General features: G+C 38.6%; 1 protein-coding gene across 2 annotated transcripts in view; it reads left to right on the top strand.

Annotated features, from left to right (window-relative positions):
- Positions 1–19,780, top strand: part of LOC124606968 (zinc finger protein 239-like) — a 97,805-nt gene extending 78,025 nt beyond the window's left edge. Inside the window, exon 2 of one of the 2 annotated variants that reach the window (XR_006978752.1) lies at positions 18,449–18,582. Coding sequence is in view for 1 of the 2 variants with exons in the window: in XM_047139106.1 (XP_046995062.1) it covers positions 18,449–18,661 (213 nt within the window). In the remaining variant the exon portion in view is untranslated. Of the gene's footprint in view, positions 1–18,448 lie in introns of both variants that reach the window. The other variant, XM_047139106.1, reaches the window with a different exon arrangement.
- Positions 19,781–24,555: the final 4,775 nt, after the last annotated feature.

The following is a 24,555-nucleotide window of genomic DNA, read 5'->3' on the forward strand; positions in this document are numbered from 1 at the left end:
TTATTTCATCATTTTCAAGAATTCATATCTTTGTTCACAGTCAAACATCAATGTTGAAATTTTTACAGTACTTTGCTATCATATGGGTGTACAAAATGTTTGTGTGGCAACGATGACATTCAATAATCAGCACTTCAAAACACTTTGGGTATGACATGCTTGACCTAACTCACCTTGCAGAACAATGAAGTCACTTCTGTCAGTCTGATAAAGAAATTTGGCTTTTATTAATCTCTTCGAGGCAGTCAGGTTATTTGAAATGAAGTGTTTCATTCCGTACTACTGGCTAGTTTCAACTGTTCGCTGAATTTCAAGAGCACGTATGGTATTGTGCCGTAATAAAGAACCAAACACGAGATAATACAGTACTGGTACTCCTAGAAAATTTACATCCCAAAACCACATTGAAAAGCTTAATATCAAGTTGGGGCCTATGTCTTCATGAATATGGACACACAAATGTGCACCTTAAGCCATATTATCCATTCTAGTATGGTTTACGAAATTCCGGTGCTGTTGGAGTATCCTCTGATGACCTGTTTCCTTTATGACATGATGTAAGATCTCGTAATGCTTTATACATACATACAGGCTTCCTACGTCATGGTGGCTGCGCACATACAGAGGCGCCTGTTTTCTGGCGCTCTCTAGCAACTGTTGAAATGAACCTACAGAGTGACAGTTGTTAAACTGTGTGAAATAAAATCATCATGACTTCTGAATGGTTTGTGTTAAGATGTTCAAACTTCACAGTTGTCCACAGGGCATGATGGAAATTAGTGTGGGCTATGTGGTTTGGTTTAGCAACGAAGTGCACTTTCATTTGGATGGGTTCATCAGTAAGCCAGATTGGCACATCTGGGGGACTGAGCACCCAATTTCGCGATCTAAAAGTCTCTCTTCACCCTCAACGGGTGACTGTGTGCTGTGGAATGTCCAGTCACGGAATAATCTGTGCAATATCCCTTGATGGCACAGTGACTACTGAATGGTACGTGAAGATTTTGGAAGATGATTTCATCCCCATTATCCAAAGTGACCCTGATTTTGACAAGATGTGGTTCGTGCGTGACAGACCCTATCGAAGCAGAAGAGTGTTTGTTGTCCTGCAGGAACACTTTGGGGACCGCATGCTGGCTCAGGGGTACCCAGAGGCCACTGGAAGGACCTCGATTGGCTGCCATATTCTCCAGATCTGAACACGTGTGTCTCCTTTTTGTGGGGCTGTATTAAAGACAAGGTGTTTAGCAATAACCCTAAAACCATTGCTGAACTGAAAGCTGCCATTCAGGAGGTCATCGGCAGCATCGATGTTCAGACACTCCAGCGGGTCACGCAGAATTGCGCTAGTCATGCGCGCCACGTCATTGCCAATGATGCGAGGCGTATCTAACATGTAATAACCTAAATTCGAATATCTGTAGTGACATTTACATGTTGAATAAAGTGTGTGCACACCATAGTTTGTAAATAATATAGTTTTTTCATATAGTTCAATAATTCTCACCCTGTATTTCTAGCAGGCCGCAGGAAAATATTGTCTGTGGTGGTTTGAAAACTGTTACTTTCAAAGTAAATTTACTTTTATGCAGTATGTATTGTGTTACATATGAGAATGTGCGATAGCTTTCTTAAACCACAGTGTGTTTGACTCTCATTTAAAACTTAACTCTTTGAAAACCAGCCATGTAAAAGAATTTCGAGCCCAGAAGACCAGACATTTATCCCATTATTTAAAATTTTTGGATACATTTGTGTAATGTATCTTGAAGTGTAACACACACAATAAAAGACCAACATTATAGCTTTTCTTGTAGCTATTAATGTTCTAGACCAGTATTATATGTGAAAGCTTAGCTTTTCTTGCAGCTACACTATGTATATCAATTCAAACCCTTAACTTTTCTATTCGTTTGTTTGCACTACTAAACAATGCTGTTGCTGCTACGTGACTACATTACGTGTCCTATGCTCTGAATATCTGCTGTCATTGGCTGGCGAGATCAAGTTACTTGAGCCGTGATTAGCTTACAAAAGCACAACACACTCTCAATATCATTGCTTCGGAAATTAACTTTCTGTGTTTGGTGGTCGGTGTTGATTTCTAAAACACACAACATGTTTGATATACACTGATTCTTCTCCAGCAAGTCCTCCAGCCAATTAAAAAATTATCAGTGCTGCTTCCAGGTGACATAAAGATAGCTGCTATAATCAGGTTGTTGTTCCCTGGCTTTAAATTTATTGCTGCAACTTCTAGTACCATTTTATTGCCCAGGTTGTCAGTCCATGTGACTTTTTCACCTGCTATATCACTTTTACTGTAAATGCCTACCTGATCACCTTTATGCGTCTTCCTACAGAACAAGTTTATGAGCTTGTAATTATTTAGCATTTGTCTATATGTTCATCTTCCTTACAACCCAGTTCATACGCTATGAAGAAATGTGGTTATTTTCGTGTAGTTACGCACCCAACTGCTCTCTCTTATTCATTATGTACTAAACATTCTGGTATATGGTTAGTTTGGTGTGCTTTGCTCTATAAAAGATCAGCTGTTTTGGCAGATACAAGAGAAGCATTGTGCAACACAAAAAGATTTACTGTTCATACTCTTAGAGTGTATAATCGAAGAAGAGTGAAGCAGTGTATTACTTCCTCAGGTCCACAAGAAGGAGAACCTGAAGGCTGCAAGAGAATATCATGAAATAAGATCACTTGTTGATAAAAGAGAGAGATAGTAGTGTTCCTTCCACAGATCTTATGTGAAATTGTCCACAAGGATGTTATAAAGAGAACAAACTTGTTACAAAATACGAGGGTCAGTCAAAAAGTAATGCCTCCTATTTTTTTTTCTACGTTTAATTGTCAGGAAATTTAAATGCAATTACATAGGTTGAAAACCACAACATTGAGGATCATTTTGTCATTTTTCAATGTAATCTCCGCCCATCTCTACAGTTTTGGTCCATCTTTGAACAAGGGCATGTATCCCAGCACGGTAAAAATCACAGCTCTGCTTCCTAAGCCATTGACGCACGGATGTTTTGACGGCCTCCTCATCTTCAAAATGAATCCCACGATGAGCTTCTTTTAGTGGCCCGAACAGATGTAAGTCTGATGGTGCCAGGTCAGGGCTGTATGGGGGATGAGGCAAAACTTCCCATCCAATTTTGACAATCTCGTCAGAGGTGTGACGACTGGTGTGTGGTCTTGCATTGTCATGCAAAAGAAGAACATCTGCCATTGATTTTGTTGGGCGAACTCGCTGAAGACGTGCTTTAAGTTTGTTAAGGGTTGTGACGTATTGAACAGAATTTATTGTGCATCCCTGCTCCAAAAAATCAACCAGAATCACACCCTCTGTATCCCAGAAAACTGTTGCCATAACTTTCCCTGCCGATCGCACAGTTTTGAATTTTTTCTTCCTCGGCGAGCTTGTGTGACGCCACTCCATTGACTGCCTCTTTGATTCGGGTTCAAAAAAATGCACCCATGTTTCGTCCCCGGTCACAATTTTTTTCAGAAACTCATCTCCCTCCAAACGGAAGCGCTGCAAGTGTTGGGAGGCTATTGTTTTCCTTGCCTCTTTATTCTGATCGGTTAACATTCTTGGAACCCACCGTGCACAAACTTTTGAGTACCCCAATTGTTTAATAATCGTGATCACACTGCCTTTACTAAGAGAAATAATGCGACACACTTCATCTGCAGTCACCCGACGGTCACCACGAATGATGTCATCAACTTGCTGAATGTTGTGTGGAGTCACTGCACTCACCGGCCTGCCGCTCCGCTTTTCGTCAGTCAACGGTGTTTGCCCTTCAGCTTCCTTACAACGACGAACCCATCGTCTAACAGCGCTGACATCCACTGTCACAACACCATACACCTTCTTCAGTCTTTCATGAATGCGTATGGGCGTTTCACCTTCTGCATTCAAGAATTCAATCACACAACGCTGTCTCAAACGAACATCGATGTCGGCCATCTTACAAACTTCTGCTGTGCTGCCACCTGTTGACACAGAAAGTTACTACTGCAGTGGATTGCAGAAGAAGGTTTGAGGAATGGCGCCAAATTCAAATTTTTCACTTAACTTAATTTCTTTAAGTAGAAAAAAAATGGGAGGCATTACTTTTTGACCGACCCTCGTACATAAATTTCTAGTACACTGCAGTGCTTATGAGATCCTTATGCTATTGTAGGCACACAATCATCAAACAAAAGTCAGTTACAACATTTAGATATATTGATCACATTACTCCTCTTGTTTGATGTTACAAATTGTACATACATCAGTTGATTGCACAAAAAAAAAACATTCGTGGGGCAAGAGTTGCCTACAAATAAATTCTTTACACTCCTCTTAAGCTAAACTTATTAGTAGCTAAATTTTTTGCGACTGTTGGTAAGTTTGTGTGTTTCTGAGTGATGGGCTTCTTTCTAAACCAAAGTATGTGACTGTATGTGGATTATTCTTATTTTGGTATTGTTCTAGGAACTGAGCTGTTTGCTTGAAATAAAGATGTATTATTTATGACAAATTTCGTTAAGGATTAAATACGCTGTTCAGTCGCATTATTGTGTCCCTCTTTCAAAGGGCTGAGTAACCACCTTTTGGGTTTCAATTCAGAGAGTTTGGAGACGAGGAGTATCGTAAACTTGTCCTGGTGCTCTTCGATCCACAAGCATACAATGTGAGCTGTGTGTGACATTGCGTTGCCCTGCTAATACATGCCATGACACCTACGAGTAAGAAATTGCACGTGAAGTTGGACGTGGACCCCAAGGATTGATGCATACTTGTATTGATCCAGTGTGCTTCCAGAATGACGAGATCACTCAGGGAATGCCACAAAAGCATAATCCAGACCACAAGGCTCTCTCTTCCAGAGATTGTTGCAAGGTGTTTGCTTTCAGATGTTTCATGCCGTACACACCATCATCATCTGTCTGATGGAGCATAAAACGTGATTCATCTGAAAAGGCCTTACGTTGTCACTCAGTGGATGTCCTGTTGCGGTATTGATGTGCAAACTCCAGTCTTCGTTGCCGATGAACAGCAGTCAGCACGTGTGCATAAACCATTCTCCTGCTGCGGAGGCCCATATGCGGCAGTGTTCACTGAACTGTCATTAAGGAGACTGTTGGTAATCCCTTGGTTCATCTGAGTGGTCAGTTACTCAAAAGTTGCATGTCTGCTCACCCATACACCTCTCCACTTGGGTTGTTCACCCCTGTCATCTATCACCAGTGGTGCACCACAGTTGCCTTGGCACTGGTTTCAGAGAGCACCATTTTGCCACACGCAGTATACTTTTAGCTGTGGCAGCCCATGAACAGTTTGGCAATGCTTCCATCCGGGGCCCAAAAGCCAATGATCATGCCCTACTGGATATCAGGTAAATTGCTCTGCTTCCAAATTGCGACAGTGATTGCACTGTTTTCCTCATCCGTCCGATACACTTTATATATCCTCCACTGCTAGTGCTGCCGCCTGCTGTCTGTGAGTGGCTATTGCACATTGAAATCAAGTGTAGGCTTTGGTCACAGTAATGTGACTGGACTGTGCGTATTGGGAATCGGTAGTTAGTATCCCCATTTCCTTGAACTGGCTTTTGCAGGACATTCTTGGGTTCATAGCATAAATAATTCATGTTAAATAGTTTTGGATTCTGAAAACTTTAAATTTACTTACCTCAGAATATGATTCCGTGTGACGTAATGGAATGAAAGTAAGAAAATTATGCTGGTTTTTATTTATTTTCATATCACCTATGTCTGTTAACAGCATTGCAAATAAAGATTTGTTTATGCACTTCAGCAGTTCTGTGGTGTGCTCCTCCCAGTTGTATTTAACAAGCTACGTTCCAAAAAATTTGCTGCTGTCAACCTTTTCTATCTGCTTGTAGTCATATTTTAGACATGCATATAATGTGTCATCTCAAAGTTTGGTGTCAAAGAATTAGCCAAGAGCCATTTATTAATGTTCCTAAAAATTTCATTAATCGGTCTTTCAAAAACTATACTCATTTGGTAGTTATTGGAATGTTTGCATCATCTGCAAACAAAACAAACTTGGTGTCTAGTAATGGTACTGATGAAAGATTGTTAATACACACAAGGGAAAGTAGGGTGCCCAGAATGGAACTTTATCAGACACTTTTAAATAGTCCCCATAGAGTGAAAATTTATGGTTTAAGTTGCATGAATGTTTTCTGAAGGCCCACTTCATTTATTCCCAGAGAAATATCATTTGCAGCATTTCCTGTTGCAACATAATACTGTAATTTGCTTGAAAGATATTGTGATTTGCATATTAAAATGTCTTTGGCATATCGGAGCATGCTAAAGTGCGCGTCATTTATGTTGGCGGCCGAGTTTAGGTTCATTCTGCGCATCTGACTTCACATAACACAGCCAGCCAATGAACAGAGAACGACGTTGCCAAATCTCGACTGCAGAGCAGAGCACGGACGAGTGTCTTCAGATTTAGAAACGTTCAGTCATAAATAAAGTAATAGAACAAAAGCAATGTCTTGGTAGCAGATTTCTTTTATAGAAAGTTTCGAAAAAGCATTCTTTATACCAATTGCTTCATATTTTATTAATTAATTAAACCAAACAAGCAATAAGACTCCTAATTCAAGCGATGGCAAGGAAAGGTGTTTGCATCAATCTCACGAACCGCTTTTCGCAAGAAAGAACAGCGGTAATTGTTTATTTCCTATTGTACTTCGATGAAGTTTGAGTAATTCATAGTCATACCAATAGTGTTTGTCAGTATTTTGTGTGTCCTCTTAGAATCCTCATGGAGTTACATTGTACGACAAGCTGCGTTAGCGTAACGGTTAAGGTGTTGGGTTAGTATGCGAAAGGTGAAGAGTTCAAACCCTGTGCAGTGCTTGATATTTTCTTTATTTAAAAACAATATTGAAGTGTCTTACTGCACGAATTTTATTCGTTTGAATGAAAATTTTTGAAATTTCTAGTGCTTTGTCTCTTCATTAACCCTTTCGCTGCTGCAGACACGTGCTCCCCGCATTCTGCGCTGTGCGCGATTTTGTCATCACTGCACTGCTCGCCTGTGCAGACACATGGTGTTCCCACTGCTTTGACACACTTATCATTCGATTTCACAAGAACTATTTGACCCAAAAATTAGATTTTTACACATCTTCTTGACTGATACCTTCCCCCCATAAATGACGTAATTTTGTTTCGATGTTCAACCCAGTTATTGTGCAGCATTAAATGTAGTAAACCATTGCACGAAATTTTGAAGAGTTTGCAGAAGTAAAAGTCCATAGCGTGTGTGTGTGCCATACCTTTCATTGATTGAAGTGCTTTAAAATAAAGCCAAACGTGTCCGGTGTAAATAAAACTTTTGTTACAGTCGCGAAAGACGGAATATTTCACAATATTACATACGACACCTATGTGGTACTTAAATTAAATGAGATATAGTTATACAGTAAATTTTATATGAAATTTAGGTATCTTGTCCACATTTCATTCTCAACATTGTGGCAACTAAAATCGACCATACAGAAAGTATACTCTATGGACTTTTACCTCTGCAAACTCTTCAGAATTTCGTGCGATGGTTTACTATATTTAATGCTGCATAATAACGGCATTGAACATTGAAACAAAATTAAGTCATTTATGGGGGAAGGTATCAGTCAAGAAGATGTGTAAAAATCTAATTTTTAGGCCAAATAGTTTTTGTGGAATTGAATGATAAAGAGTATCAAAGCAGTCGGAACACCATGTGTCAGCACAGGCGAGCAGTGCAGTGACAAAATCGCGCACAGCGCGGAATGAGGGGAGCACGTCTCTGTAGCAGGGAAAGGGTTAATGCGGCCGTGGTGGCTTTACTTCATGAACTGCGCGCTCCCCCCTAAACATAAGCTTGCGAACTATGCTATACTATGGCGCTGCTTCTCTTGGCGCGTGCGTCGTGTGCAACTGGCAACGCAGCAACCTCCCGCGTCTGGGTGGGCATGCGCGAGCTGCCAAGATAAAAGAATTGAACTATAGTAGCTTGTAATTTATCTAACGAGTTAAGTACATCCTCACTGTACATGTGAACAGCATCTCAAGATTGGAAACCTTTCAAAATATGAACTTTGACAACATACTATTTGTATTAGATGGCCAAGAATTCACACATGTAATACCTTTCCTAGAATTTTTGAAAAAACTGGCTAAAATGAAACTGCGCAGAAGACTGGCAGTATTTCTTCATCTTCTTTCTCATATAAGAAGGTTAAGTTAAACTTCCTTCAGTCAGTCAGGGAATGTTCCATTGATAAATGACTGGTAACACAAGTAAGTTGGTATGTTATAAAATTCAGAACAACAATTTTAAACTTTGTTGTTATTTCATCATAACCACAAGACTTCTTTTTTTTATTTTAAACATTTTGTGGTGGCATTACTACTTCTCATGTTGTGATGATCATATTTGTATTACTGAAGTTATTTTGAATGAATGGGTGGTGTGAGATAGTCCACAGTAGCATCTGCTGAACCTGACAACTCTATCTTTTCAGTAACAGTTTTGAAATGCCTGTTAGTTTTGCAACACTGCATTACATCTGTTACCAGTCTATCGCTTACTTCTAAAGGTATCTGCTCCTCTTATTTATATTTATGCAAGCCACCTCCTTCACTACATCCCATATTGAAATTACAATGAAATTCAGACCTTGAGCTGCTTACAGGAATTGATAAATATCAAAGGGGACAGTTGTAAATGTGTGCCCTGACAGGGACTCGAACCCGGGATCTCCTGCTTACACGGCAGACACTCTATCCATCTGAGCCACTGAGGACACAGAGGATAGTGCAACTGCAGGGACTTATCTCTGGCACACTCCCCGTGAGACTCACATTTCCAGCATACTGTCCACACACTACATTTGTAGTCCCCTGCCCACTATACTCATTACTCATGGCAGTCAATCTACTGATTCCCGTAAGAGTTTGGTCAATGTGAGGGCATCTGCACTGAAGAAGATCAGTGGCCGGTAAGCCTTACCTATATGAAGATGGTATCTGTTCTTTCAGACATGTCTGAAAGAACACATACCATCTTCGTATATCCCATATTGTCTTTCTTACCTGACATACCTTTTTTTTCTTAATGGGTTTGCTGCACTGTCTGTATTACAATATTTGATATACCTTTTTCCTTGAGTAATTCGTGGCTTGTTTGTAGACTTCAGATCTAGTCTGAGTTTTGGGAAAAAACAGCTTTCAAATAAGGTAAGCTCTTGTATTAATAGATGTTTTGTATTTTTCGGTCATATTATAAACTTGGTATATGTTTCCAAAATAATGAGATGGAAAATAAACGGAAGTCAGAGCTCATAAAGAGACTTGCCAAAAGTTTTTCTTCCTGTGACTCAGACGTGAAAGGGGGAAAGTACAGTAGTAAAATAGTCTTCATCAATCTCTCCCCTTTCTTCCCCAGAATGTAAAGTGGCTTGTGGGTCGTAGATGTGTGTGTTTCCGGGCAACAGGGTAACTCGTCTACATGGTCTAATGTGCTAGGGTCCTGAATAAAAAGTTCTTAGTCAACTTTCCATGTCAAATTAGGATAAGTCATACATTTCAATGACAGTTTTCGTCATTATAGCCAGTGCAAAGTCAGGCTGTTATGAAACTGGTGAAGCAACCAGTCAACCTCGTGCCCAGATAAAGCAATCTGATTGCCCAGCTTAGCGAAATACCTTGCCAAGAAGCGGAGAAATTTCTGATCCTATATAAAATTACTCACTTGTTGGCCTGTCTGGTGTGGCTAAAGAAGACAGGAAAAGGAAAGCTGAAGTTTAAAATTTTGCATTTAAAAAAATCAATGCACACGAGGATTGCTCAGACATACCATAGTTCGACCATCACACAGAATCCTGTATGGAGGGACATAAAATAGGTGTCCCTGGCACTGAGAATCAACTGAAAGAGTTAAAAACCAGTAAGTCACCAGGTCCGTATGGAATCCAGTTCGAATTTACCATTGGGCCCTTGCTTAGCTTGCATTTATCAGAAATCTCTGGGTGTAAAGTACAAAGCTAAATGTTGGTTTGCTGCAGAATTCTTGACCGTATTTTAAGTAAATTTAATAAATTTGCTTGAGGCAGGAAAGCTTCTGATCAGAAATCGGCATAGATTTAGAAAGAATCACTTAAGCAAAAGTCGGTTTGTTCTTTTCTTGCACATCATGCAAACCATGAATGAAGGCCACAAGCAGACTATTAAAGAAGGTTGAAGCATGTAAAATAGGTTATCAGATCTATGAGCGTCTAGAAGACTTCTTAGGTTATAGAATCCATTATGTTGTCCTGTACGGCAAGTGTCCTCAAACACGAGGAAATTTTCGGGGGTGCCCCAAGAATGTGTGATAGGACCACTTTTCTTCCCTTTACAGATAAACGATACATGTAGCAGTCTGTTGTTATGTGCTGCTGACCCTGTAGTGTCTGGGAAAATGTCGTCATTTAGTGACGGGGAGAATACAGGATGACTTGGATGGAATTTCTAATTGGTTTTATGAATGGCAGTTTGCTGTGAATGTAGAAAAATGTAAGTTACGGCAGGTGCGTAGCAATAACAGTCCTGTAAGGTTTGAATACAGAACTAGTGGTGTGCTGCTTGACACAGCCACATCAATTAAATATCAAGGCATAATATTGCAAAGCGATACGAAATGGAAGGAGCGCTTTAGATCGGTGGTAAGGAAGACAAATTTTGGACTTCAGTTGGTTGGGAGAAATCTAGGAAAGTGTAGCTCATTTATAAAGAAAACCATGTATGCAATACATGCGCAACCCATTTTTGTGTATTGCTAGAGTGTTTGAGATTCCCACCAGGTCGGGTTAAATGAAGACATAAAAATAATTCAGAGGCATGCTGCTTGATTTGCTACCAGTAGGATCGCTTGATGTGCAAGAGTTATGGAAATGCTCTTAAACTCGAATGGGAATCCCTGGAGGGAAGAGTCTCTTTCGTGAAACATTATTGAGAAGTACAAGGAACTGGCAACGCCATTTGAATGTGAATGGCAAAGGGAATAAATACTAATAGTACAAGATACCCTCTGCCGTGCACAACTTGGTGGCTTTTGGAATATGTTTGTAGATGTAGATGTCATTGTGGAATCATGGAGGTGGCAAATGGTGATATAGTTTCCTCTGCACCCAGAGGTAGCATTTGTGCTCATGGGCCAATGTAGCCTGTAGCATCACTGCTCATATCGGATATTAAACTGTTCAATGTATTCCTCTGTGACCTGTCTTTGATAAATACCTGCTTGAACACATTGTTGAATACGGATCTGGTGTATCATGTCTTGCCTGATAAAAACTTTATCTATCTTTCTATTTGTTGCACCATGGGGGGTGTGTAAGCCCTTCTGGCTTTTTTGAAAGGTACTGTCTTGGTTTTGTAATGTCACAGACTATATACCCAATCCTTCTGAACACTCGTCAGATGAGTACATTCACAGCCAAGAAAGCTTGTCCAAAATTGACCTTGTGCTGTGTATTGGGGTGTTGAACACATTTCTCTTCTGAGCTCAGTGGTGAACACTGTGCTTCCTGAGATATGCATCGGCTTTCGAGCCACAGAGTGGTTGAGCTGTCCATCTGGTTTCCATTCAACCACCCCAGCTAAGAAAGACAACATTGTATCCTTTTCTGTTTCCAATTTTAGATATAATGTTCGGTTTATACTATCCACGTAATCAGTGAACTGTTGCAGCATCTCACCGCATTGGGGCCAAAACGAAATGTGTAATCTGTGTAATTGCAGAAACAGGATGTATGGACGGAGGCCCTGTTCAGCACTCATTCTTTGAAATCCTCCATGAAAAAAGAACAGCAAAAAAAGTAGGTGGTGACACTGGCAAATATATGGCAGTTCCTTCTGTCCCCTATATAAATAAAAAAAGGGGAGGACTAATTAACAGGGATAAGGGGAAGGAGGAGGAGTTGGACAGAAAGAGAGGGAAGAGGATATGGACAGACAGAGAGAGAGAGGGAGGAGGAGATTAAGAGGTATATGAAGTTCCAATTCATATTAGAAATGTATGCTTTCCCTTTTCTTACTTCTCCAATTAACCGGACTCAACCGCAGCAATGCGTGGCCGGAAACAGCTAGTTTCGTAACAATTGCCAGAAAAGTACATTGTTTGCTGAATGTGTGAAAGCAATTTGACAGTGAAGTTACTTGTAATGATATCTTCGTAGACAGAGAGCTTTTAACTTAATGATCGTCCTTATTTCTTATTTTCTCCACCCTTTCCATAAGCATGGTACATTAAAATTCAAATCGGAAGATTTTTATACTGCAGTGTTTCAGATACAACTTGCAAATTATGAAATGTTGACTTTTCCAATTTATTATACAAGACTAATGGCAAATGTCCCCCCATGATTGCACTACAGTTTTAGATAATAATGTTTTCTTCTTTCTCAGCAAATATGCAATTTGCATTGCCAGGTACTTGGAGAACCTTTGTGCTCATCACATTTTTTCTTAATTTAGATTTGTTATTTTTTGGAATTGCAGCAGCTGATGTCTGAAAGTTGTTTTCTCACATTTCTTCCATACAGTTTGGAAATTTAGATCTATGTGCAATGCTGATTTTCAAATAAAGTGAACAACTTATAAAACAGCCCTGTAAATGAATATGACTATTACCTTTGTTCATTGTTCCTTGTCATGGATTAAGAAGAGGTAATAGAGTTTAATTGTAGTAGTTGTCTTGAGTCTGTAGACTTGTTTGTCGCAGCTCTCCAAGTTAGTGTAGCCTGTACAAATCAGCTATTCCTCTGTGCCTTAGGCTGTGACCTGTCCTTTATTTTAGCCAAGTTCTTCCATATAACTCTCTTCTTGATGCCCCACCTCTTCATAAGTTACTGGATCTGCCAATCAGAACTTCAGCATTGTTCTGTAGCAGTGCATTTCGAACATCTCTGTTCTCCTCTTGCCTGTACTCTTTGTCTTTTGATATATTGCAGTACTCCATACAAATAATTTCAGAAAAGGCTTCCTAACAGAAAAATTTATATTTGTTGTTAGTGAATTTCTCTTTTTCAGAAATAGTTTCCCTGCCTCTTAAAGTCTTCATTTTATATTCTATTGACTGGTGGCATCCATCGTCTGTTAATTTTGCTACCCAAATAGCAAAGTTCATCTATGGCTTTAAGGTCATATTTTCTACTCTAATTCCCTCATCATTGCCTGATTTAATTTGATTCACTTTATTATCAATTTTGCAATGTTGTTGTTGATCATCTTAAAACACTATGTATCCCATTTAAACAGTCATCCAAATCTTTTATTGTTTCTGACAGAATTAGTGTGTCATGAAGACACCCTGAAGTTTTTATTTCATTGCCCTGAACTTTTATTTTATTTTCCAAGTTTCCCGCTGGCTTCTTTTAATGTTTTCTCTCTCTATCGATTTGAATAACACGAGGGATATGGGTACAAGCCTGTCTGATTTCCTAATCCCTGCTTTCTATTTCATGCCCTTTAAGTCTCAGAACAGCAGTCTGGATTCTGTATAATTTGTATATGACCTTTTAATCCCAGGATTTCATCCCTGATAATGTCAGAATTCCAAAGAGTATATTACAATCAACATTGTCAAAAACATTTATCTAACCTACAAATGCTACAAATTTTTCTCACAATATTGTGCCTCCGACACCTCTGTTATGTATTTCAGTTTCCATAATATTGTCTTTTAAGTTTTTTCCTTCATATAGTAATATACATTCCTTCCACCTTTTAACCTTTCTTTATTTGCTTGCCATTTGAGCTCTTGTTCACACAACTGCTATATGCAGTGTCTTTCTTATATTCATGGGTGCTTCTACCTCTTTGCATTTTTCTTCTAGCCACTACTGCTTTGCCTCTACACAAATCTCATATTTAGACATCTGTATTTCTTTTGTTCGTTTCACTTGCCACATTTCTGTATCTTCTTCTTTCATCGCTTAAATTTAATGTAATTTGTGCAAGGATTCATACTCAGCCATGTCTTTTTGCTAGGTATTCTTCTACTGTTTGCACTGTTTCATGTCTCACAGCAATCCATTCATCTTATTGTATTTCTGATGCCTATTTGAGCCAGTGGTTGCCTAATGCTCCCTTTGAAACTCTTTGTAACCTCTGGTTCTTTCAACCTATCCGGGTCCCATCTCCTTTAACTTTCTACCTTTCTGGAATTTCTTCCACTTTAATTTACATTTATTAACTAATAAATCATGCTCAAAGACCACGTCTGCTCCTTGAAAGGGTTTGCAGTTTAAAAACTTGTTTTCATATCTCTGTATTAACATTATATTGTGTCAGAATCTTCAACCAAACTTGGTACGTGTAAAAAAACTGTCAGGCAGCAACCAAGTATCTGTCAAAGGTGTGGGGGTGAAAAAGGAACAATGGAGTTCCCAGAATTTACTCATCCAGTATTTGAGAATGAAAGTACTTAGCAAGCTTCAACAAACTTAACACACAATTTCAAACCTTTACAAAATTGTTTCTTGCTGATAACATATGCAAAATTATGGAAGGAAAAATGTGTATCACCTCCTACTTTCCCATATTCATGCCATAAATGTACTGCATGAGACGTAACATTGTAATTTACTAGCTGCAGTGCCCAGAGTTGCCCAGGATGTTTATATCTACTACAGAAAGTGACTGGCCCTGTGCCTTGTTGATACTTAACAGCGACTGCAAGCCACATGGGTAACTGCAACCGCTTTAAATCGAAGCACATGTTTGAATCACTGGGTTTCAACAGAATGCGTCGAAAGAATACTTGATCACCTGTGGCATTCATAGTATGGGGTTCTAGGTTTCCAGTTCTGACTTTCACAAATATACACCAATTTCAGAGCAAAAGTTTAGTAATAACAGTTGCTTCCTAGATTGTGCTTTAATTCCTTTTTAAATTACAAATTAAAGTAATACGAGGGTTGACTGAAAAGTAATGCCTCCACCTTTGTAACTATTCAACAGTTGGTAGCATTGGTATGTGGCAGCTACTGGCTTATTCTGTAGCCTCTTCTCTACTGCTCCAGTTGGTGGGAAGCCTTAGCATTGAATGGTTGTGTTGTTACAATGTGAAGTATGGAACCCTGCGCAGACAGTCGGTCAATGCGATTTAAGCAATGTGCAGTCATTGAATTCTTGACAGCAGGAGATGTCACCAAAGGAGATTCATCAGAGAATGAAAGCAGTTTATGGTGATTGTGTTGATATGAGTGCTTTGCGTCATTGGGCAAGTAAGCTTAAAGATGTTGAGGCGGGAACATCTGACCTGCGTGACAAACAGTGTTGGATGTCCTGTGACAGCAGCTGCAGAGTTTCACCAGCAAAATGATGACAGATTGATTCAGGATGATCGTCGTATCACTCGGAGAGAGAAATTGCAAGCACAATCAGCATTTCACAAAAATTTTTGGTCACATTATTGCTTCGCTTGGCTATCGGAAGACCTGTGCGCAGTGGGTGCCCTGGATGCTGTCTCCTGAAATGAAAGCGCACAGACTTGAAATTTCCCCACATCTTTAAACTTACTGGCTCAACGACGCACAGTACTCACATCAACACAGTCACCATAAACTGCTTTCATTCTTTGATGAATCTCCTTTCGGGTGACACCTTCTGCTGTCAAGAATTCAATGACTGCACATTGCTTAAATTGTGTTGACCGACAGTCTGCACAGGGTTCCAAACGTTACATAGTAACAACACAATCGTTCAAGGCTAAGGCTTCTCGCCAACTGGAGCTGTAGAGAAGAGGTTACGGGACCAATTCTGCCAACTATTGAAGAGTTACGAAGGTGGAGGCATTACTTTTCAGTCAACCCTCGTATATCTGTAATGCATAATGTGCCTAAAATCAACTGTAAAATACAGAATTTTATCATTTCAATACTCTACATTTTCCACAAGAAATGTTTTGACTCTTAAAATATGCTGTATGAAAAGATTTAGTTGTGCTATCTGTTGTTACATTTAGAAGTATGTATCTCACAGTGTTTCTGACGAATTAATAATAAAAGTAACTGTGAAAAACAGATTGAAACATCTTCTAGTGTCTACGTCATATGTAACAAATGAAACTATTCAATAAATAAACAATCATGTTTCTGTCAAAGTCTCGAGTCTTCATTCGTCCCGCCATGTAGTGAAGTGTGACGGTATTATCTCGAGGACGGGTAATGCCACTGTAATTTATTCACGGAATAGGAATTAGTCATTTTACCACAATATATTTTGTTTGTTAGGTATTTAATTATTTTGTGTGTGTTATATTCTTTCACCGGGTCGTAGTGGAATGCTGCATTTGTTAGGTTGTACTATTTACTTCTCCTCATCCGCACTTTTCATAGGGTGATATTTTCAGGACTGGCTTGAGTTCACAGTCTGTTATTACAAGATAGTGTTGCAATTCTAGATTGTTCAATCCGTTCATTTCATTGTTCTTTGGTTGTTCTGCTTCTCAAGGTGCTCATTGTCATTTGTCGGGAACTTCAGCGTGCTTTGCGCCATTAGTCTGTTTCATTTTTTTTTCCCCTGTTCTTTCTGTTTCTGCTGTTATGCCTCAGACTTGGCAACATCGCCTCCTCTTTTACATTTGAGCATTATCTAAAATATAAATCAAATCAACTTTTTACTAACAAATACACTAAGTATGCTTTAGATGCTTTTCACATTTTATTTTCAGTTTATATTTAATCACTGTCAGTTTGACTACTCACACTTCACTGTTTGTTTTTATTCACTCACTGCACCACTTTTTTGATTCCTTCATTCATCACTGATAAGAAACTAACTTTCAAACCCACGATGGGTTCTGCTTTATATACCCTTAACAATTGGTAGTCCCATCAGTGACGAATTCCTGAACATACCAGAAAGGCTTCAGATGGTCCACAGTATTCCAGAATATTCCACAACATTAGTGTGTGTTCTGGAATGTTCCACAATAATCTGGGATGATCCCGAACATTCTGGAATCTTCCCGAATGTTCCAGACTATTCCAGAACGTCCTGGATCATTGTGGAACATTCCAGAATGTTTTGGAAATTTCAAAAGGTTGAAACTTCACAGCCGTTATATCTTCAAAAGTACACCCTTCAGATAAAAACAGGAACGTTCTTCATGGATGGGGAATTGAGGGCTACCACACCATATAACTCACAAAATCTTACTGGGACTCGTTTCTGAGTTTTAGTGGTGCGCACATTATGAACTTACTTTTATAATATGTATTGATTCTCTCTGTACTACTAACTGTATTCGCAACACATTTTACAGACAGTATGTATATATATCACTGAATGTAAATGCAAAATTATATCATTTGACACTGTATATTTCAGGAGGTATGATGTCATACACAGTGAGATCAGTATAAAACTGCTGTATCATGAATGATATTTAACTTCATTACTTCTTTGCTACTCACCGTATCCGCAATAAGTTTTGTAGACAGTATCCAAATATGCCATTGAATGAAACTACAATATGATATCATTGTACGAAACACAGTTAATGAGATATGATGCCATAAACATTTAGCACAATGCCAGAAGCGACATGGGACGGGAGTGGGCACGCAGTTATAAATAAATCCTGGGCAAAGCCAGGTTTGTCCACTAGTGTACTCATAAAGCTTAAGTCTGAAATGCACAAAATTGTAAGTAAAAGGAGAAGACTAGTGATGGGTGTGTTGTTTATGGTTTGCTAACAGTAGAAGTAGGTATTTGGAGAAATTAAGTTAGGCTGCTAGCATATGTTGTCTCCAGACTGTTGACCTGTTTAAAAAAGACAAATAAGCACTTCCTCAAGCATTAAGGAACATACATAAGAAATAAACAGTTGATCTCTTTCTTAAAACATATTAAAATGAAGTTCATATTCTCTGTCTTTAACACTATTATGCCAGTGATTTGAAAAGTTTGTGGGAAGTAAGTCAGTATGTTGCGTTTGGCGGTCGTGCGGTTACAGGCACCATGTCACTGATTGCACGGCCCCTCCTGCCGGAGGTTCAAGTCTCTCTCTCTCTCTCTCTCTCTCTCTCTCTCTCTCTCTCTCTCTCTCTCTCTCTCTCTCTGTGTGTGTGTGTGTGTGTGTGTGTGTGTGTGTGGTGTTAGCATAAGGTAGTTTTAAGTAGTGTGTAAGTCTAGGAACCGAGACGTTAGTGGTTTGGTCCCATAGGAATTCACACACATTTGAACATTTTGCGTTTGGTGATTTTGTGTGAGAAGAATCCTATATACACAAGTCTTACAATTTGTTTTGATTTCACGAACAAACCTACGTGGTTGAAGTATCAGTAAATTTTATCTTTGTGTGGTAGTCTTTCTTCTTGTTCCCTGTTGCTGAAATTTTATTGATTACATGCCATTTCAGGTGTGTGGAAAAGCTGTTACAAGAAGCGCTGATTCTCCTGCAAGTGATATCCCCCCCGTCTGCCAAGAATGTGAGGAAAAAGCATTTTCACATTGCCTTGCTTTGTCGTGGCATGCTCATATGCAGACACAGAATGGAGAACGCCTGAAGTTGACTGTAACAGCAACACAACCAGCACTCACACTGCCACGTCCAGCAACTGCAACACGCTGAGAATGTTATAATCAGACGAATATCTTATATGTCTAATCTATGATGTTTTTGGATATGATTACTACAAACTATCAGGCAATTTCAGAACCCCTCCAAGTGCATTTTTTAACAATCTGTTACTTACCATAATTGATTATTTCTTCTTAAGAATGGTGGGGGATAAGGTTATTGACCACCTAATTTTTGTGCATCATTTGTAACAAAAAGTGTATTGTGGAAGTCAAGAATTGGCTTGTAAAAATACTTAAACATTGTGAGCTGGATGCAACATAATTTTACAATAAAATAATTGCAGATACTGTTGTAAATACGTGTAATAAATGTTTTCTCTGTGAAAGTACTGTTCTTGGTGTTTGTGTTGCAACATTATTTTACTTGTTTACACACTGGCTGGGAAATGTAATTTCACTGCCTGTAATTAAGAATAAAGGAAAAATACTTATTGAAAAAGAATACTTCAGAAAATGTGAAATAGCCGTATAAACGGCACACAAAAATTTGACTGGATTGACAGGTATGGTAGGAAGTTGCATTCAAACAAAACTAATTCTGAGAGCTTCAGTGTCTTGTGTTTTAACGGCTGTCACCAGGCTCACTTTTGCTTTAGACCGAAATCCTCTTAGATTGCAGTGAAGTGTTCACTGTTCTAAACCTTCATATGAGTTTAAATTGTTTTCTGAATTTGAACTTCAACCCAAATTTATGCCATTCTCATTTGTTACTCCACCACCTATTATCCTAGAACATTTTGTGGAAATATTAATATATCAAAAGGCTAATTTTGGAACAGTGTGTTAATCTGCTACAAAGGTTTAAAAAGAATGCAACTTTTGTGTAACGTGCAATTTAGCCTTATTCTTAGTATTAATTGTTTTCTATCATTATTCCATTATATGTATGGAAAGCTTCATAATCCGAAGAAAATTCCTTATACTTCATGTTTTAGGACATAGATAATTTATAACCAGCTGTATGATGACTAATGAGCTGAATAATTTCCTCATACTTGATTATTTAACTGCCCATATTTATTGTGTGTGTTTCTCATGTACAAAAGTAATTGTTTCTACCTCTGTAAGTAAGTCCATAAACTAAAAGTAAATACTTACATAGGCCCTATTCTGTCTGTCTTGTCATCTCTATTTTTTACCTACACATGCTATTTTCAGATCATAATGACAGGTACACAGTATTTTAAGTAGGCATTCTTTCATGTCCACTCGTTCTTTCTCAATGAAACTAGTTTTCTTTCAGATGCAGATAACATATGATAGTAGATTTGCTCATTGTACAGCTCAGTAGCAGTGTCTTGAACACCCAAGGGCTCATCACGCAACTCCAACACTGAGAAACATACCATCACATGTCCGCAGCTCGTGGTCTAGTGGCTAGCATTGCTGCATCTGGATCACGGGGTCCCGGGTTGGATTACCAGCTGAGTTGAGGATTTTCTCTGCCTGGGGTCTGGGTTTTTGTGTTGTCCTCATCCTTTTATCATCATCATCATCATAATTCGTGACAGTGGCTCGATTGGATTGTGTGAAAATTGGACGGTGGGAAAATTGGGACTTTTTATGGGTGCTGATGACCACGCAGTTGAGCGCCCCATAAACCAGTCATCATCATCGTCAACAACAACAGCATCAACATTTCATCACTGCATTTTACTAGGCACAAAAGTCTTGCTGCCTTTGTGGAGGCAACACGTTGTATTAAAACCACAGACAGATTAAGCCTTGACAGTACTTATCTTTTGGAGATGAAATTCCCAGTGACACTGATAGATAAACATCAAATAGAATGCAGTGTTATTAACATTTGGAAAAGAAGGCATCTTCTTTAGAGAAGGAAGAGGAATTCTTTGGGGCAGGTTGAGAAAAGGGGCAGATCACTGGGACCTTAAGTTAAAGAGGGACCCACCTCAGCTGTAAGTGATTTGCCCCCAGACCACCTTCCAACCTCCCCCAGACCACATCCTTTCACCTCCCTGGGAAGGAACATGTTCCAGATATTAATATATTGTGTTCTAATTAAGTGTTGTTATCAACTGTACTGGGAGATCTCTCTCGTGAAGGTAAGTATTGGCCAGTCTTTATTCCTATTAGTGATTTTTAACAGGTTTCGGAGTTGAATTTTCATTTTTACACAGTTAACTCATTGTGTTCTCGTGTATGTGTGAATGATTTATCCAGCCAGTTATAAGTATGTACTGCAGGAAATCACAGAAACAATAAATCTTTGATGTAGGGTACTAGTGTTTGTTGTCTAACTTCAACATTGTTTTTTCCTACCAGCAGATTTGGTACATTTACCCTGTGCTGGACTTTTGATGGAGAAGAGACTTCTGATGTGTTGAGATGTGATAGTTCTCGTTTTTGACACTTATGCAAATGGAATTTTGTTGTCTTATTCATAAAAAAGTTAATCATCCGTGACTGTAAGGTTTTCCTTTGCCAGGGCAATTTTGTGAAATCTTAGATTGGCAGGTGGCAGTGTAGTGATTTAGGAACTTTGCAGCTGTGTAATTTACCTCACCAGACAGACAGACTTACACAGTCATGCTAGAAAAAATATTTTGTCTCATTCACTGCAAAACTAACACAAGTTGTCCCTATACTACTCCCTCTCCCCTGCTCATGTCATCTCAGAGGTGGCTCCTGTCCACAAATCTACTAAAAATATTGCACATGCTAGAGTAATATACAGCACAACAATTTCACAGGAGAATAAAAATTATAATAAAAACAAAAAAGAGCCTGCTAGAAGAAGTGGACATAAATTTCTCAGTTTTTAAGCAATGGCATTTTGAGTAAAATACTTGATGGTGGCAGAGTTAGTCATCAAAGCTCAAGTGTTTTATTTGAAATTATGTGACTTGAAAATCGAAGATTTTATTCACAAATGTAACAATTATTATTAATTCTCAGGTTGAGTGGATTCATAAGTAACATAGTGTGAGATTTTTAACTGAGAGAAAGTTAAAAGTGTCTCCATATAGTTTGAAGCACCACTGTGAATATCATTTGATGTGCCTGCCTTCTTACACACATTCTGCTGAAGTGTTATGGTTAATAAAATCTTATTTCTTATGGCATTTCTGCTCTAAGTGAACATTTATAGTAGTGACTACCTCTGTCATAATCAGTGTTGGTGAGTATCACCAGTTCTTGCCATAGTGTGTCCAAAATTTTCATGTGGAAATAATGATGGTACCTTCCATTGGACAAATAGGTGTAGTTGATGTAAGTACAGAACCACCACTGGCACAGCCATTAACACACCTTCAGGCAGCTGAATGTAGATCGTTACAGTCACTTAGCATAAAGAGTTTGCTTTGATCTGTAGATATGTTTGATTAGTAGATAACCTCATTGCAGTGGTATATTTGAAATTTTATAAACTGTTTTGGAACAGACTGAATATGGCCAAACATCGATCTAGGCAGACAGGGGGTACTGGAGACATCCTCATCAATTCAGATTTCTCTTACGCATTTCATTCTAGGGTTGCTGCAGAGTGTCAAGTCACCAGAATTTTTCAGTTTTTGCTGTCTTGACCTTGTGTAATAGTGTAATGAAAGACCTGTGATCCAAAATACGCCTTTAAATGTCTGAGCTCTTCTCTCCTGGTGCAGAGTATGCTTATCCACAACATTATTGGCATTGACTGTGAGACTTGAAGTTGGCTGGGTGGTTGGTTGCATGGAGATAACAACAAGGTTGTCAGTCCCTCACTTGCAAAATCGATAATAGCATTGCTAAGCCAAGGTAAAAGTAATCTAAGCAAGTTATTGTGCTATGTGGAAAATAGTAAGATAAAGATGTCTGGAATATTGACAATGATAGGGTGACAGCTTTGCAGTGTGGGATCAGGATCCACAGGTCATTAAATTTTAGTGTATATGCCCATTGTGACTGTTATATATCAATATAACTTCGATATATGTATTTCGTTGTCTTATAAAATGTGTGTGGTAAATACAACTCCACACTTCTTTAGAATACAGCCTACTTTGATGGTTGTGATAGAGTGTAAAGGAAATTGTGTAGTTAGCTCTGCCATAATTTCATTTGATCTGTGTGTTTTGTAGTTTTGTGTGACTTGATTCAGTTTGAATTGTAGTTTATAGTCACTGGAGATCGCTTGGCTCTCGTGTGGTGCAGGTAAACCTGAAAAGGCATTTTACTGATGTTCATAAAAACCAGTTAACTGATTTTCATTATATATTCATTAAACAGTTTGATATGTGACAAGAACATGGAAATATTCATTGTTATATACTTTTGTAATAAATTAGATGTTAGGTTGGAACACAGTGAAGTGATCTGTTATATTTCAGTGTCTCCATGAGATCAATTAAGGAAAATGCATGTCACACAGTTGCAAAGACTGGATTCCCACTTCCTCCTTTGTAGGGCTTGAAGCTTCCACTTTGTAATGAAGATTTCACAATAGTGAGAGATTTGCATCTTCTGGAGAAGATTATGGTAGTGCCTATTAAAAGGCTGAATATATAACAAGAACTGATGGAGCTTAGGTGCCAAGGAGATTTCATTGACAGATAACATTACAATAAAGGATAAGGTCAAGCAGTTATTAAGTTTTTCCGTAGTTTTTGTGCTACTCATCGCAAAGGAAAGATAATTTGTGGTTAATGAACCACTTAATGAAATTGATTTTGAATTGCAGCTGAAGCTACAGTTTATATATTTGATCATTTTAAAGATAAGATGTGACACCAATAGCATTGAATATGTGTATGTCATTGGCCTGCAGGTGTTAGGTTTAACTCGGTAGACTGTACAGTATTTGGAAATGTCTTACACAAATATAATTGTTAATTCAAGTTTCATTGTACATAGCACTTCCAAGTGTATGAGAGTTAAGTAGGGAGGAAATATTGAGATGAGATGTTTTTCTGGAACACCTGCCTAGAATGAATGTTTAATGTACTGCTGGTGACAGCTACTTCTGAATTAAACTCATTGTTGTTTGAGGAATTCAGCCCTAAATAATAATCATCTTATTGCATGAGAAAACTGCTACTTTAAAATATTATTAATTGAAATTGACTAAGCCAAGTAACACCCCAAAACATGCAAATTATTATTTAGCAATAAAATTTTATTGAAGTACAGGATTAATTTGTCTTGCCACGGTATACAAATAAAATTTGTTTTGTTTTGTGAGCCTAACTGGTGGTATATATTTTTCACTAAATTGTTTAATAATTAGCATATATAACAAAGAATGTGTGTATTTGTGACCACCAGGAATAAAACGTGTTTTGCAAGCCTCTTTTGTTTTTATTTTTCCTTGGGTGTGGCTGCTCAGTCTCCTCAGAACATCTCATCTATTACTGTTTGACAGAAATGGGGGAAAAGTGTGAAGGTAGCCTTTCATATGGGTGGACAGCTGGTTGGTGGTCATTACCATGTAAAATTCTCTGATAAGATGCAGTGAAGCTGGTATGTGTGTATTATCTGGCTTAGATTCATTGGCATCTTCATGACCTGGAACGATGGTAAGAAGACCCAATGCTCTTTCCTCCAGAACCTGAAAACCTATTTTAGAACAGATTTTGCTTGATCAGTGCTTCACATGGACTTTCTCAGCTCAGCGAGCTACCTCCCTGAATGTTGATGTCTGCCCTCTGATAGCTCCATAAAAACCTCTGTTCTTGTCAAACGATTAATCACGAAGAGTATCCCTGACTTAACAGCTGTGACCCACCCAAAGTCAGAAATTCCTTCCCCTTTTAACTTGGGCACTTTTGAATGCTGCCTCTACAGTGAACAGCAGAAATACACTGGCAGTGCAGTGTGCTATAGTAAATAGAGATTATAACTGCTAAACCTACTTCTATAGAACATCCATATATGCTATATTACTGC

The sequence above is a fragment of the Schistocerca americana genome, chromosome 3, assembly GCF_021461395.2.
Source record: "Schistocerca americana isolate TAMUIC-IGC-003095 chromosome 3, iqSchAmer2.1, whole genome shotgun sequence".
NCBI classification, from domain to species: Eukaryota; Metazoa; Arthropoda; class Insecta; order Orthoptera; family Acrididae; genus Schistocerca; species Schistocerca americana.